This window comes from Vanessa tameamea, chromosome 16, assembly GCF_037043105.1.
Source record: "Vanessa tameamea isolate UH-Manoa-2023 chromosome 16, ilVanTame1 primary haplotype, whole genome shotgun sequence".
NCBI classification, from domain to species: Eukaryota; Metazoa; Arthropoda; class Insecta; order Lepidoptera; family Nymphalidae; genus Vanessa; species Vanessa tameamea.
In genome coordinates this window covers 8,502,773-8,520,677 of record NC_087324.1, presented here as the reverse complement: position 1 = coordinate 8,520,677, position 17,905 = coordinate 8,502,773, and the positions used below count along the sequence as shown (strand labels likewise).

General features: G+C 30.4%; 2 protein-coding genes across 3 annotated transcripts in view; one reads left to right on the top strand and one right to left on the bottom strand.

The window, feature by feature from the left end:
* The window catches only part of LOC113402941 (low affinity immunoglobulin epsilon Fc receptor), a 93,523-nt gene extending 83,774 nt beyond the window's left edge, over positions 1-9,749 (top strand). For both annotated transcript variants that reach the window (XM_064217250.1, XM_026643313.2), the window contains 2 exons: positions 6,826-6,934; positions 8,795-9,749. In XM_064217250.1, coding sequence (XP_064073320.1) covers positions 6,826-6,934; positions 8,795-9,045 — 360 coding nt within the window. In that variant the 3' untranslated portion in view covers positions 9,046-9,749. The remainder of the gene's footprint in view (positions 1-6,825; positions 6,935-8,794) is intronic.
* Pdi (Protein disulfide isomerase) overlaps positions 1-17,905 on the bottom strand; it is a 340,404-nt gene that overhangs the window by 210,684 nt on the left and 111,815 nt on the right. The gene's annotated exons all lie outside the window — the stretch shown is intronic.

Genomic DNA, 17,905 nt, shown 5'->3' with positions numbered 1-17,905 from the left:
AAAAGGTATTTAGGTATACGCTATAAATTCCACTGGGCATATCTCCTGTTAAGACGTGTTGCAGCTTGGTATGTAGATTGATATACTCGTGTCGTGTAGGTTTCCTCACGATTTGTTTCTTCACTTACGATATCGAGAGTATATTGAACACGTGAGGTCAGAATTACGAAGCTGAATTTTACCCTGTGATTTTAGATTAAGATTCACGTATATTTTTACATATTTAATGTATTCATACAAAGAGTCAGTTATTGGATACGCTTTATATTTTATTATTATTTATTTTCTCACGACGAATATTCACACGTTTTATCCACCGAGTCATCGGCTCGAAATAAACATATAATTATTCCATTTTAGTAGAACAGATCACTCGCTAACTTTCATTCATTTTTTAAATGAACACCCGCCTTTGATTCCGTTTGCTACGAAAGATATAGCACTTTCAATATGTACCTATTTCATATTATGTTGAACGAAATTATTTAAGATGTGATTATGATTAATTGTCCATTCATGTTTTGCAAAGTAGACTTAATACGCAGGCTATATGTTAATGTTGTAATAAATATATTATATATTTGTTTTCAAAATTTGAAATAATCCTCTAAAGGAAATAGATTTGAAATCCATTAAATTATATCTTAATTAGCGGTTCTCGACGCTTTTCTTTAATTTATATACGTACATATGTCTTGGACCCAAGCTAATTCATTGCCAGTGTGCCACACACATACATACATAGTTACTTCCACAATTGTAATTTTAGTACAGATTGAAAGCTTAACATACTTCGCAATACGTTAATAAACCGCAGTTTCCAATAAGGCCAAAATTTAATTTGTTCAGAAAAAAGGTGTACTCGTTGACTTTGTGTAAGCCCGTCTGAGTTAATATTACTCGTCATATATTCTACTGCTAAACAGAAATAATGTATATTTATATACATAAGAATAATAATTAACAGTTACTGTATAAATCATGACCGCGTGGAATGGTGGCAAGAATGCAGCATTTCGATTTAAAATTTAATGTTTTGCTCGTAATAGTGAGTGAGCCGGTCCAATGTTTCAATCATTATAAATCATAAATTTTCCCCCAATACAAAGTCAGCTCCGCCCATTGTACCGGAAGTAATATCGCGCTGCAAAATGTCACGGAAACTATGTAATGACAATTTACACGTTGTTCATGTTGGTCTGCATTGTAAATTGACGTTTAATTTTATTGCCATATCACCTTACATATCGTAGCTATTTTTTTTTAATATTTCATATAAGACAGAGAAGCCTCTTTTGAAGTAAATAAGAAAATTGATGCATTTTGGATAAATCATATGAAATTTTACATAAACAATAGTTCATCAAATATATTTACGAGTTTCTCTCCCTTACTTTGCTGGAAGCAATTTTCCGGAAAGCTTCCGACTGTACCAAGTTGAAATATTTACGATTCAAAAATGGTTTATTGGAAAGTTTACTTAAATAAAATATATTGGATTATATGAAACAATAAACATGAATTCGCTAAAAACGATAAACACGATAGAGTAAAACGTGTCTAAGAAAAAAGTATTTGTTTTGATGTTGAAATAAAACACGATTATTCCACAACATTTTCCTCATAGAATATTTCTTACGTAACAATATTACAATGGTATGCATTTTACAACCGTAAATAAAATTTATTTGCCTAAATTGAATGCTTTTGCTGTAATGGTACCTCGACGCAATCACTAGGTGGTAATCTTGAGGTGCGGAGAAAATAGCTTTTACTAAAACCGGCTTGGAACCATGATTTTTTATACCTTACGATTAGGAAAGTATTCATTTATAATTATTCTTACCTTTGAATTTAGAATATTCATTAAAATTATCTTGCAATATTTTACTAAAGAAGAGAAAAACTATTTCAATAAATGAAAGCAGAATATTATAGTTAAGGAGTTTATCATGTCAAACATGGCATAGTCGTTATCACACATAGTCTGATTAAGCAGTGATATTAAAAAAAATATATAACCTAATTTTATTTACGACTAAATATTTTTGAATACGATATAACATATTGAATTCAGAAAATATTTAATTAAAATAATAAAAGAATTTTCGTTAGTGTCAAAATATACTATTTCAAATTAAGAACTATTATCGAAGTAGTAGTATCGATTAGATTCGCTGCCTACGTCACAGTCGCACAATAAATATTTACAAAGTTATTTCTCTAAGCAGAATGTATTTTAAATGTCTTTATTGTGTTTATTTTAAACCAGTTAAGAACTGGTTTAAGATTTATCATGCATCAGACAGATAAACTATTCCGAAACGCAATTTGCAATGTAATTAGCTTTGTTTTAGTAAACGATAGCCTCCGTTTCAAAACATATCATCTTGATAATGAATTGCCTAATTCTATGCAATGTAAACTTCAAGCGGTACTTTTAGGTAATCTAAATAAGAAAATGTCACCTAACAAATTTAATTAAAATAGATTTGTACTGTAGATGTTTTACACGCAGTATTATAATACAATATAAAGCTTTTATTACATCTTTTATTTTTACAAATGTTATAACTTTATGAACCTAAGGATTTTTTTTATTAACACTTTAATTACGTAGAAATACTAAAAGCATTTCTAAACATGTCCCCTAAAAAATATGTATTCAATTTTGTCCTTGTTAACTCAAGAAAACACTACAGATTTTTATATCAACAAAATTTAATCTATTTTGATTTATGAAATATTAATAACACATCAATCAAATCAGTTCAACATTAATTATTATTAATAAAAAATTACATAAATGATTTATGAAACTGTACCGACATTCAGAGACCGCACTAATTGAATAATCTATAATTACATTAGATTTTAATTAATGGAAGAATTAATTTTAATGATGTTATGTATAAAGTCCATAATCCATATATATTTTAAATGGATGTTATATCTTGAGTCTTTACTATATAAAAAAAAAAAAACTAGTTACTCCGATCCACTGGGCAAACAATTAACCAGCCCTCCTGTCATCAGTGGAGGCAATTAAAACGAGTCGTGATACTTTTTATAAACGTTTTTGGACTATTATTCCAATGTCCAAGGTCAACTGCAAATGAGACAAAGACATAATAAGCAATATGAGATGAATATTTGGATCAATTGTTTGATTCAGCTTTTTCCGCAGCAATTTTGATATTGTTGACTTCGCCTCCGTTTGACTGATCACCGTGAAAGGTGACACTTAGAGAAGGTTTTAATAGTTTCTAATTTGTTGAAACTCGCCTCTACACGGCATTGCTGTAGGGCTATTCTGTAGCAAGAAACTCGAATCTCACCTTGATATTAAGTATAATAATTATAAAATTTACAGGATAAACGTACCAAAATGGCGTATCACTGTAAGTCGGTTGTCAATATTTCAGGAGTGTGGTACGAAGTGAATTCTTACAGAATCGCACTGCAGTACATACACTTCTATACCGTGCCGTGACAATTCCTAAGTATACTATATTGTATAGTATAATATAGTCGTATAATATATACATGTAACAGATTACCTATAGTACGTTTACAGAGTCATCATACCAGCCATTAGCTATTTATAAAGTATAATTATTCAATATCAAGAAATTGTTCTTGAAGCAAAATCGACTTTATTAAAGGATATGTTATAAATATAGGTAGGTATTTTATACTAAACACAAAAATAAGTCGTAATGTTTATAAGTTTTTTTTTTAACCAACCAAGTGCGGTTTAACTTGGCATATCATGTTTTCTGGATTCCGTAACGTAAAAAACATTACGATTAGGTATTTTTTTTGCCATATAAACAAGTATATTTAAAACAAAAGTTCGTATGAATTTTTACGAAATGATGCCATTACTTCTAATAAGATCGTTCATAATAAAACTCTTCTCAATGTATAAGTACACACTTAACATAAAGTCCAAGTATAGTTTTACTTTTTTCCTTAATTAAAGGAACAAAAGTTAAATTAGTTAACAAAATGAATATTCATAAAAACCGGTTTTATAATTATCAAAGCGGATGTCACGTCACAAAAAAGCATTGTAGCTTCAAACACTTTCATTTCACATTACAAATTACATAAGCATAATTAATGAGCTGAGAAATTAAGCATTTTGGTAAATATTTCACATTAGTCGGTTCATATCTTCTTACATAAGTAGCTCACTTTTTAAATATAATAAGTCCTGTAATAGTCCCAAGTTAGACAAAGGCCTAACGTTATTTTGTAAAGGAGGTTTCAATAAAGGCTTGAAACTTATTTTCTTTTACCACAGAGCTCGAGATAAATTATAAACATCTTTCCCAGATTGAAGCACCTTCGGTTAAGAAGACGTTCTATCAATTAAATCATCTCGGCCCCTCATTCTCATTAAATGTAAAAAACGAAATGTAACTCTTGGCATATTATATTTTTATGTTTATTTAATTTTATTTGGTAAAAAAATCACATATGACTAGTGTAGGCGAGGTTAATATTTGTCCATGATCTAAATAACATTTTTATCGTATAATTGTACACCTAAAGAAGCTGGGTTGTATTTTTCAGAGTGAACTGGCAGAAATCGTCAACTAAAGAAAAAAGCGTTATGCCTCCAGTCGACCTTTATCTCTCTTTCTCTTTCTCTGTCTGTCTCTTTCTTGTATATATGGTTTTATTTAAACTTATTTTTTTTTCTATTCGAACGTTGTAGATTTATATCATTGTATGTATTAATTTGTTCGTAATATAGAGTGAAAGCAACTTCAATCTAACCAGGTTTTCCATGACAGCACTCGTTTTGTGGTTTGTTTTTTATTTTTCTTTCTGGAAAGCTAAAATTGCAACGTATGTAGGTTTTATATAAATTGTCAATATATTTTTATTTAGTCTTTCTTATATCCACAAACGCGTTGTCCGTACCTATGATTAATCTCTGTGTTATTACTGTACTATTACCTAGTTTGGTATTTTGATGTGCCTGCACTTTTTTATTTCCAGGCAGGATCATTTTAAAGCACTTTTCACCAATAACAGAGGACGGTTTTATGTATAATAATGCATATTACAGTAGAGAAAAGCCGATAATTTATTTTGATTAATAGAATTCATATCCGGATAAAATCAGCAATATTTCTTTTTATATTGGCGCTTCAATCTAAAAGTTCTATATAGCCAGATATTTTATTAAATTAAATATTTAAAAAAATATCTTAAGGTAGTTAAATGTGCCTGTGTATAGGTGTATAAATAATATGTAACTTTCTAGTTTATTGGCATGTAGCCAATTCAGTGTCAACTCTTCTACCTTGAATTATCTCATTTAGGCTGTATGTATGTGACCCCTAAAATTTCGATTTATGAATCAAGTCCATACTATACTTTCGCAAAAAATGCCTCTACACACACACACACACATAAACAAGACTGATCGATGGAATATGCACGCAAAAACTTACTAAATATCCTTCATATGTAACGGGTATACTCGTACATAAAATAAGGATGAGCATTTACATATTTAAGGTATAAATATTTTAACTCTACCATACATACCATAAGCTATTAATATTACTAAGGACCAAACAAAACCTGTCCCAATGCTGATTAGTATTAAAATTCTGTGTGAGGTAAACTGAAAAATTATGGACAAAAACGTTATCGTTTTAATTGGTCCGACCCGGGATTTTAGCCCAAGACCTCGAAATCTGCATCCATAAAAGCTAGCCACTAGACTAACTTTGTATTATTTTATAATTGAACCACTTATATTTATTCATAAATGTCATTTAGACTAAAATACCATAGGAGTATTTTTTTTTTTTTGTTAAGCTTTAATTGACTGATATTTTTATTGTTATTAGTTCCTAAATAATTGCTTTAAGCGCTATAAAATGTGCACAGTACTGAGGACATATCAAAGTATTTTATGCAACTAATATGTACATTCTTTGCGAAGTATTTTAGATATTTACACTGCTTGATGAAATTCTATAGCCAATCAACTTGCAATAAGTCCAATAGCTCGCGCAAGCTACACACTAAACGTGTTATCTTTCACGCCAATATAGTTGTTAATTCGAAGCTGTAAAGCATGTTCTGGTATGATATAATTATACATCTATCTACAGTGTTAGTCGCATATTAAACACTCGTTGAAACACGACCCACTTTCTCAGCGTGTGACGGGAGACGATTTGGTATTTATTAAAAAAGAAGTGGTCTCTCAAATAAGTAAGAATGAATAATTGATAATTTAAGAAGCTAAATGATAGGTTTAACTTTGAATAAATTAAAATAAGAATTGAAAAAAAAGTTGATATCAAAATTATTCAGTAAGTTATATCAAGCAGTAATTACTTTTTAGAATATAAAACAAATGTATTGTTGGTTACTTAAAAATTTTCATTCTTTAAATTTATAATGGTTACTAATTTGATTTTAGTTTAATTCGGGTTTTATTATTTTAATTTCCATATTCATAAATAGAATATACTCAGCGAGTCAAATCTACGAAGGATTTTTTTTTTTAAATATATTTTTCGTATTCAAACTTCGAACATATTGTTTTATGAGAATACTGGAACACAAATAATCTTGTTTAGTAAAATTTATAATTGACTGCGCTTATTTATACCTAAATTTTGCACACTTCGTTACTTACAGCTCCAGTAAATTTTTAAAACTTTTTACGTTAAAGGTGTTTCACTGAAACGTGAAATCGACCTTAAAATTTACTCTCATCGCGTCAAAGAAGTTTCACTTGAAAGAAGTTTTTAATGCATTTTTATAACTAACTTTTCTTTTTTTCAGGCGAATTGGTTCAAAGCTCAACAGTACTGCAGATTCCACGGCATGCATCTGGCCTCTGTTTCGTCACAGGAAGAAAATGACCGCCTAGAGAAATACGTCAGGGAATCAGGTAATATTATATTGACTTTATTATTTCCCCTAACTATTCATCCAATAATTAAAGTTAACAAAGATAATTTAAAGTACAGTCAGGCCATCCTAGCTAAGATAATAAGAATAATGCTAAGGATGGTCAGCCTTCCTCGAGTCGTTATAGTTTACACAGAAAAATTGTATCAACCTTTAAATCTAAGAAGGTCTGTAACTTACTTTATCACACTACTCCAATGCTATTACAATATTTTCCTTCGCCGCCGAGCACGAGATTAATTATAAACACGAATTAAGCACTTGTAAATTCAATTGCTTGTTCGAGTTTATAACTGTAATGTTCGGTTAAGATTCACATGCTCTAGCCACCGGGCTAGAGCATGTGAGTGAGCGGTGAATCTTAACCGCTTTCACTTGTACCGATAAAATATGGAATTTTGAAAATTTGATCAGAGCTCTCATTGGTATGTTTGTAAGCACACATATAATAATTGATCTTGATTGGCTTATAATATAAATACGTTACGTATTAGATGCCTTTAAGCAGAAGATTTTAAAAATAGTTCTAGATTGTTATATTCGTACGAAGACACAGTGTTGCCTTATTTTATATCATACTAAAATTGTAATATAATTTAAAAAAATAAACATTTTTTTTTAACATCTTATAGAATTGGGGAATGAAATTTACATTATAAAAGTTGGTTTGGAGATATTAATACACCTAACATAGCCTTCTGGCATATTGTCTCATATATAACATACAGATCAAGGACAATGAGATTAAGACATAGACAATTTTACTACTTTTCACTTATTGTTATACTTTTAACAACATATTGTTTTTGTAACGATTTTGCTGATTATTTTTGTCTTGCGTTAATTATAGCTCAAAGTCAGATCTCAATTTCGGTTATATTGAGCTTTGTAAATGGAATCAGTTTTTTTTACGGACATATTTAATGAACTATTTAATGCAGTTGCATCCGCTTGTATGAATGTATGTATGTATGTATTTGACTATGGCCTCCCAAAAAGATCAAGGGAAAAATATGAAAGTTCTTTATAATCGATTAATTGATCTTAATAATATGAGTCACAGTTATTAACACAAACAAACGCTCAGGAATAAAATATAATTAAATCTATATCTATATTTAATATTTTTTGTAACATTAATCATGTGAAAACTTCTAAACGTAACGGTATGAGATTTTCATCCTTCCCCTTTTTTAACTGCCAATATAAATCTTTCACCAAAGGTTATATATAGTCTATAGAATTAGGCTCTCACCGAATTGATTAAATTAAAAATTACCACTGGTTCGAAATGGAAATTAACAGTCTAGCCAGTTTAAATCTTTGAAATATTTATGAAATAATACTAAATCTTACTATATTTTAAGGCGTAGCGTAATATATATATATATAATTATATAATATATATTTACTTGTTGGTAGGGCTTTTTGCAAGCCCCTCTGGGTAGGTACCACCCACTCATCAGATATTCTATCGCCAAATAACAGTACACTGTATTGTTGTGTTCCGGCTAGAAGGGTGAGTGAGCCAGTGTAATCACAGGCACAAGGGACATAACATCTTAGTCCCCAAGGTTGGTGGCGCATAGGTGATGTAAGGAATGGTTAATATTTCTTACAGCACCGCCAACCAATGCCATAAAAAAAATAATTAAATACAAATAAAGGTTAAGATCAGTTACTCAGTTTCAACTATAACATTTAATATATGTATCTATATTATATATACAGCGCCTAAGACGCAATATCATAGTATTCATTCCTGTCCCATAAATAATATGAAAAGGCAAACACTATATTTTGATTGTTAAACTTCACTTCACAATATTTAATATTCCAGGTTACGGCCGCGAACATTTCTGGACATCGGGTACTGACTTAGCTGAAGAAGGCAATTTCTTCTGGATGGCCAACGGCAGACCGCTCACATTCGTAAACTGGAACGCTGGGGAACCGAATAACTTCAGATACGAGAACGGAGAAGAAGAAAACTGTTTAGAATTATGGAACAGAGACGATAAGGGCTTGAAATGGAACGACTCACCTTGCTCCTTCGAAACATTCTTCATTTGCGAAGTTCGGTCCGATTAATGTACACGTATACATTGCATTACGACACGACATTAATATCATTATGAATGCCTTGAATAATCAATGAAGGTCACAATATAATGCATTAAAATATCTATAAACTTATTCCAATCTATACTTACCAGTTGTAAACATTTTAATCTTATTTCGGACAATGGTTTTGTTTACGTTATCCTTTAAAATTTTTTCGTGTCGATTCCAATGTAATGTTTTTGTTAGTTTACAATCGCTATGTTGTGATAACAGACGTAATCTTAGTGTGCTAGATTTCAACTTCTAATTATGTATTTTCGTCTTTATTATTTAAAAGTAAAATAAATTCCACTTGGATTGGTCAGTAAATAAAAACAATTCGGTTGTAAAATTCAATAATGTTCAATTTAATTGTAATTAGATTTTAATACAGTTTCGGCAACAAAATGCTATTTAATTTATATTTACTTTGATGTTATGTTAAATTGAATTGAAGTATAATATATATATTATATTATATTAGAATATAAGTTGGAATCAAAAAATCGTATTTCGTTCTTATAAAACGGTCACTGCCTAATGATCTTGTTAGGATAAAATCTCTAAACCTAGAGTTCAATGGGACGCGAATGTGTCCATAGTCAAACTTAGTAGGTAAATACAATAGTTACCTTAGCAATATCTGTATAAATAGACGTAAGTACCAACAATAAATAAGATAAATTTTAAAACGTATTTTCATTTTTACTACAAATTTACTGAATTTATTTATTTATTCCAATATTGAATAGTATTGTTTCGTTTATATATGTGTATATACAATCATATAAATGTATGAATATGAAATACCACGAAAAAGCCAAACGATCAAAATAGGTATATAATTAAAATGGTATGAACTCAAAAGTCTTTGAAGTAGGAAATTATTATGTATATAATTTGAATCTTTATAAAATAAATTAATTAAATTGTAGTTGTATGACATATTGTCATTGCAAAAAAAAAGTTTGAAAATACTCTCACAGTTTGAAATTGACCGATTTGAAATATTAAGAAAAATGTAGCAGTTGGCATTAAAATGTTACAATTTATTTTTTATTTAAAAAGAAGCTATATTTGAGAGTAAAAATAATTAAAAATTATACATTAAATTCAAAAAACAAACAGCACTGTATTCTGTTAGTTAAAAAGAATTAACCTAAGAACCGTCTAAATCCCTCAAAAGGCAAATAAATAGCCAAGGTGCGTTAGCCTCAGGCAAGCACTTCGGGACATGCAGCAAAGTACACATGATAATACCGTACGGCTTTTGGAAGACGAATAATAAAGAGGTGAGCGCAGTCCTAGCGTGTTTCTTTGACCTTTTATTTTCATCTCACACTTCCAAGTTCTTCGCTAGCGCCACTTTACATTATCAAGAACCCTCGACCTATCTTATCTTTAGAAGTTAATCTAGATGTTCTCGATTTAAGGGCATTTCATCCCTAAATAACCGTATTGTTTCAACTTTTCAAGATTATAATACGAAGATAAATCGGGAATTTATTAAGTTTTTTTTTTTAATAATATAAGAATTATTTTTTTAATCATTACGAATTTTAATGTGTATATTGTTATAATAACTTTCGTAGTTTTATTACTTAACTAAAACTTAAACTAAACGGCACCGGGTCTATATCGATATTTCACGTTATGTAGATTTAAAATTTCTCAAATAGGTAATCAAAACGATCAAAACCTGTTCAAATCGGACTGGTATCTCTTGAGATTAGCTCGAAACAAACAAATTCTTCAACTTGATTTTTATTTATTTTTTAATATTGGTTTTAATATTCCTTTTCAAATTACTTTATATTTTCATATAATTCTCAATAAAAAAACCATAATATTATATAATTCAAATAATTGCATTGGAGAAATAAACAGATCCTAATATAAAGAAGAAACTGAAAATTTTAAAATGAAGTCAGTGCCCCTGGAGAGATAACTATCCGCGACGCTATACAATTTTATTTGAAATGGATTCAATAGAAAGTAATCTTCTTTTTGTTATTTTCCGAAGAGAAATAGCGAAGGCGAGATTAATTATAACGGCCGGAAGTCTTCCTTTTCTCGGTCTATAATAATTAAAATCTTGCAGCCCTAAAAATAGACAAAAAAGTCTTATTTTCTTAAACAGTGATTTCCGCTTGGTGCTATATTTGGCAAGACGTGAAATGTTGGACTGCGTTACAACTTGGTTTTATTTATAATCTGTTGTATAAATAGTGTAGTGTAGGATGACACTTAATTTAAGGCACTTAAAACTGTGTTAAAAAAACATTACGTCTTTAATTTGATGTTCCAAAATATTGAAATTTAATCCATAATCATATTTACTATTATGTAACATATGAATAATTACTCTATAATATGTAATAAATAATTACTCTTTCATTACTAGGGATACAGATGTATTTCAAGATTGAAAATGAAATTTATTTATATTCGGCTTAAAGTCTTTGCCTGGTTTTGATTTGAACCTGCGATGATAATATGGACGTGATCAAGAGGAGGAATTAACATAGTCTTGAGACATTACTGGTGTAAGTAGAAACTGATAAAAAAAATTAATGCCTAAATTCGATTAAATTTTTGGATTCGAGAAATTCCATGTTTCCTTATCGCGCTTAATTTACATCGAATTAACTCTTTTTTTCGTTTATTTATATGCACTGAAGCTAAGTTTACTTATTTAATTATATCTGTAAGAAAAAAAATATATATTAAGTCATTGACCAGTGTCAAGACAAAAAAAATATATACATGTCGCGATTTCTAGAATGTTCGTCAAAGATCAACGACCTTTACTTACAATTGACATACCAAACTAAGTAACAATTTAAAAGTATATTTAAATACAATTGTAACAAAAAACATTTCAAAAAAATCTAATCAAAATTACACATCGACGGTAATTAGCTAACTGAGCCGCGAAAGTGAATAATAAATTTGAAACGTTTAACAAATTCCTTTTAATTACGTATTCTAAGAAAATTGCAAGAACGTTATAAAACGTTAAAACATAGAATTAGATTATATTGAGAGAACTCTCTGCATTCAACTTATTACGTAGTCAGGTTGTTGGAGCGAGAAATATGTCATCACACTGCGCGTTGGATTCAGTATTTAATTATCAAGTAAGTACTATCGTATAATTTTGTAAAAAGGAAATGCTTAGTGGCTAAATAATAAAGATTCCGATGTCGGGGTACTGAATTTAATCCTTGAGGAGATCCATTAAAAAAATTATTAGGTTTTTTGTTAAAATTTTCCGTACCAAAAGCTGAAGTTTATAAAGATTCGGAAAAATTATAAAGCTATTGTTCCTGAACCTGAATTGAACCTGTTGGCTTGTTCGGTCATGTCGGATTTACTGTCCCACCGAATTATGAGAGCCAAGCAATGGAAGTGGACTTATGTTTGCGCTTCTAGTGATTGTGCAATATATGTCTTGTGCAGGGAGCTAGTCATATATTAAAAGGTGATAAAACGAGATTTAAATCGATCTTTGATATGGAATAAATAGCAGGATAGAACTCTTCGCTAACCTACTAGCACGTAATCATGCTGTTAACAAATGGTCGAGGCTCTTACGACTGGCTGATGGCGGTATAATCACACAAAGTTGAGGCTTAATTATAAAGGCTGGGGACGAGCAGTAATGTCACCGGTAGAAGTTCACCAATACCACATTTTGATACACTCACATGTCCAGTGCGGAAATTATGATCAAAACCTAGGGCCTTGACATAATACAAAAAAATTTGAGGCTGCTGAAGTCCAAACGGACTATATCTGGGCTATTGAAGTACTTTACAAATTACCACATAATTAATATTACTGCTAGATACATGTACCTATACTGATTATTTTGTTCTGAATTTTCAAAAACTGCACTCCGCTTTCCATGTTAAGTTAAGCTTAACTAGCTTCGAATTCATTAAATTTATAAAGTAAACAATACAATAACATACTAGTTTTGATGTTATATAAAACTTAATTAAGACATAAGTACGACACTTTGAGTACAGAACGGTCAACGAACAACAGGTCCATCTTAATGAAGAATAAAGGGACTGCAAAAAAACCCGGGCGAGTTGTAAGCGCCTCGCCGATGATAATCGTGTATTGAACCATTTTGGTAATCTGTTTTTGCAGAGAAGGGGAGACCGCCAGTCCTGCTTGCATACGGATTCGGGGCTGATGAATGGTCCCGAAAAAACCTTATTCCTTTCTGGATCTTATCAGTTGAATCTACATTGCAAACCAGTAGTAAATTTACGCTTAATCGTTTTTTTTAAATGAAGATTCTAAATATCTTGTAAGCGCCTGCCTGAATAATATTTATTTTAATTTGTTTGAAAGTTTGCTATTTGAATGACACAAAAAGGTGACTACTTTCCTCATGTTATTTAAAAATACAATATTATATTCGAGAACTTGAACGAAACGAAATTCAAACGTTTCCAATAGCCATGTTTCAATCAAACATAGGTAGGTACGTTTAATATCACTCCAGAACGCCGCATTCAGCATTATGAAACCACAGCGAAGTATACTCTAAATGCGCCATTTTAATAAAAAAAAGATATTATCAGTATAGTAAACGAAATGTTATGTAAAAACTTTTCGGTTTTTAAGACATTTTGTGTTTTATAAGCTCCTTGTGTATATAGTTATTGAGATTATTTTTGGTAATTTATTTTTAAGTATCATATCCGACGACACGTTCCTGTAACTACATTATATGCTTATGACTAGTCAAAAACCTTCTTTGAAACATATTATATGTATAATAGTAAAAATTTCGAAATATTCAGTGGTTCTTGCGTGATACGTGTTCAAAAATAACAGCGATCTTTTTAGATAAAGATTATATTATTTAAATATATATAAAAAAAAAAAAAATTATTTATATAAGAATTATTAACACCAAGACCTTAACTATAAATAAATAAGAACTAAAAATAGTTATTCTAATAATCATGGCCGAGACGAATGGTGGCATTAATGCGAACATTTCGTCGTTAAATCTAATTTCGATCCTACTTGTATATTTGTTTGAAATTACTAGATATTGAGATTGGCACAAATGTATATATGTACTCGTATGTTTTTATAAAATTAATCAATAGTTACTGTTGCTCCACTGCTCGGCTAAGGCCTCCTCTCCTTTTGAGGAGAAGAATTGGAGCTCTTTCTTCCACACTGATCCAATGCGCGTTGGTGAATACACATGTGGCACATTTTCATCCAACACGTGGTTGCCAACAGGTTTCCTCATGATGTTTTCATACATCGCTGAACAAGAGATTAACTATTAACATAAATAAAGTATATGAAAATTTATAAGTGCTTGGCGAGATCGAAACCTTCCCTTATGATTTACGTGTTCGAACCGTCTCGGTTCTTTAATTTTTGTATCGGGTAATTTTTGTACGTTTTTATACTAAACACTTTGTTATAACAAACCTTTACATGGCATAGCAGAACTTAATTTTTTATTTATAATATATACATAGGCATGTATAGTACAGTATAGTGTAATAAATATAATAGTATAAACTTATTTACACAAGAATTATTTAGATTGAGAACTTAACAATACAAACATATATTAAAAAAAAAAACAAAAACAAATATATACAAGTATGTCAAAAAGGACTAAGTATAAAAGGCAGCCTACAAGATATTTCTTCTAGCATACCCAAGAATGAAAAATCTATTTAGACATATATGTAAATAAGAGACACGTACTATTCATAATCAGCCTGTAATATAAGGCCTCCTCTGCCGTTGAGGAGAAGGTATGGAGCATATTCCACCACGCTGCTCCAATGCGGGTTGGTGGAATACACATGTGGCAGAATTTCGTTGAAATTAGACACATGCAGGTTTCCTCACGATGTTTTCCTTCACCGCCGAGCACGAGATGAATTATAAACACAAATTAAGCACATGAAAATTCAGTGGTACCTGCCTGGGTTTGAACCCGAAATCTTCGGTTAAGATGCACGCGTTCTAACCACTGGGCCATCTCGGCTCTCGTACTATTCAGTTAAATAAAATAAATAAACCTTAGGTTCACGTATTCTATGCGATCCACTAATAAGTCAGCTATATTTTGCACTTCTAACAGTTAGTGATTAATATATCTTTATTTATATCCAGCACTATTCCTCTTAACTACTCGTATCCAGTTTAATTTAAATTCCAAAGTTCCGATAACAGCTTCGTCGTTGTTCAAAGCGCCATTTTTCTCAACCAACGATATTGCATCCATTCGGTATCAAATGTTGTCTATTTGACCTTTGTCTTTTTGTGATTGAAATACGCTATAATAATATCTAAATTATACATTTACATTTTTTTTATTGGACATCCTAAAATAAAATTTTAAATTAAAGTTCAGTTCACAAATGTTGTACACAAGGCAGAGACGAGCCAGTGGACAGTAACAGTAAATTTTAACTGGTGACTGCGTATTAACATTCGGACAAGCAGCGCTGCGTTTTCGAGCATTTAATTGTGTTTATAATCCACATGTTCGTCGCTGTAAAACAACATCGTGTTGGAAAGGCCGCGTGACCGTGGGCGGTGTGTCACGTTGCCCATTAAGCGAAAACTTGCGAGGTGAAGATATTGCCCACATATAATTTTGGTTTTGCCCCCACCACTGTGTTGGGGAAAGTTTTATGTGCATAAACCTACGACATGCGTATCCTCCCACACTGTAGCGAGATGACGAAACTCTAAAACTTTTTCTGTGTGGCAAATGTGGATTGGCAAAATGGCCACCTGATGGTAAGTGGTCACCACTGCCCATTCGTATTGGTACTTTAAGAAATATTAATCATTCTCCACTGCGTGTTGTCTACCCAGATGGGCTCACACTAAGCCATACCACCAAGCATTCTAATTTAATTAAAGTCATAGTGCCCTAGACAGGAATCTACTCGTAATATTAATACAGTGTGCATTTCACGTAATTTCCGAAACTCAATTCGATAAATTCAACCGGCGCGGCGACGAAGCTAAGTTAGCGTTTAAATTAAATTGCATCCGGTTTGTTAAATTGACATTTTCTAGTTCGTTAATTTATTTCTAATTATTCGTATTTTTGTACAAAAAAAAACTTAAAATAAAAAAATATAAAAATATAATATAAAAAAATATAATATAAATTTATAGATTCGCATATAATCTAGTCGATACAGACAGTCCCGTAATTTTGCATACAAATTAATTAATAATAATAACTTAACAAAACATTAATAGATATAAATACTATAAATAATATTTATAAAATACAATAAATTAATTAATAAAAGACACAAAATACGATTTTTTTATTTAAAGGTATAGTTAGGTACAAAGGGTCCACATGATGGTAAGTGGTCCTCACTCCTCCAAGCCACTGAACCGAATTTAATTATATTTGGTATGAAGAAAGCTAAAACACGAGCGAAGTCGCGAGTGACAACTAGTTAATAATCATCAACATTACATAGTATAAAACAAAGTCACTTACCCTGTCTGTCTCTATGTATGCTTAGATCTTTAAAATCACACAACTGATTTTGATGCGGTTTTTTTTAATAGATAGATTGATTCAAGACAAAAGTTTATACGTAAGCACATGCACGATATAGTAGCGAAAAACTGATAATTTTAGAGGTTTCCGAAGTGATGTCGTAAATAAACACAATTTTTGCGGTTCAAAAAAGTTCGCAATTGTACCTATATATCTATCTATTAAGGATAACCCACAATAACTATTTTTTATCCTATACATTTTATAATAATTGCTTATTTTCGAAGCGATACAGATACGATATTTCAAGCATTACATCATAAATCCTTATCCAGTTCTATATAATCCAGTTATATATAAATCAATATATGCCCTTTACAGCATGTAATTTAAATGAATATTTTCGAAGACATTACAGATTTAAAACGAAGGGACATAGCGGTTTGTATTGTCTAACGATTGAAAAACTGTGAACGTTGTAAAACATTCCGTAATATATTTATGTAATACAAAAGTAACGGACTCGTAAAAAAATAATACAAAAAAATACTCATAATGGCACGAATGCAAAAATATTTAGAGATAGAAATTGATATAAAAAAAAATATATAATAGCTGCTGAATATATATTACACGGTCTATAAACTAACAAATTTTACAAAGCTAAACGACCAGCTATCGTCTTCAACTTCAAACAAGAAACATAACAAATAGTATTGTTACTACTAACAAATTAATTCAACTTAGATATTGTGTGCAACACAATCGCCGTCTTTATTGTCTTAACGTAAAAACAATATTACTTCGGTGTTGTAAAGTCTTGTAAGTTAATTTTATCTCCAAAATGAAAATGACTGTTATTTTATTACAGCTGGGCTATTCAGAACCCGCGAGCGACAAACTATAAATATAAACTAGATGTTGACACAAATACAAGCTCTTTCAATGTTGTGAAATTTTATGAAATTCGTAATATACTCGAAGCTACACACAATGGTAGTGATTAAAATCAAGCATCTGCATAATAATTATTACGACATAGTTCCGTACTTGTGAATAACTTAACTTAAAATGACGCAGTAATACCGTGTTCTCAATTCCCGGTCATTTGCGAGAGAACTTAATTTTCCACTCGTTAGCTTCTTTTATTTTTATAAACATTCAAATAACAATATATACTTTAATTTTATTTTAAAATATAAATATTAATTCAATATTAAATAACCGACAAATAATGTCCAATTTCATTGTAAAATTTGTCATAGGTTCCATTAGTTTTAAATAACTTCTTTTTTAATCCACGCAAGATAA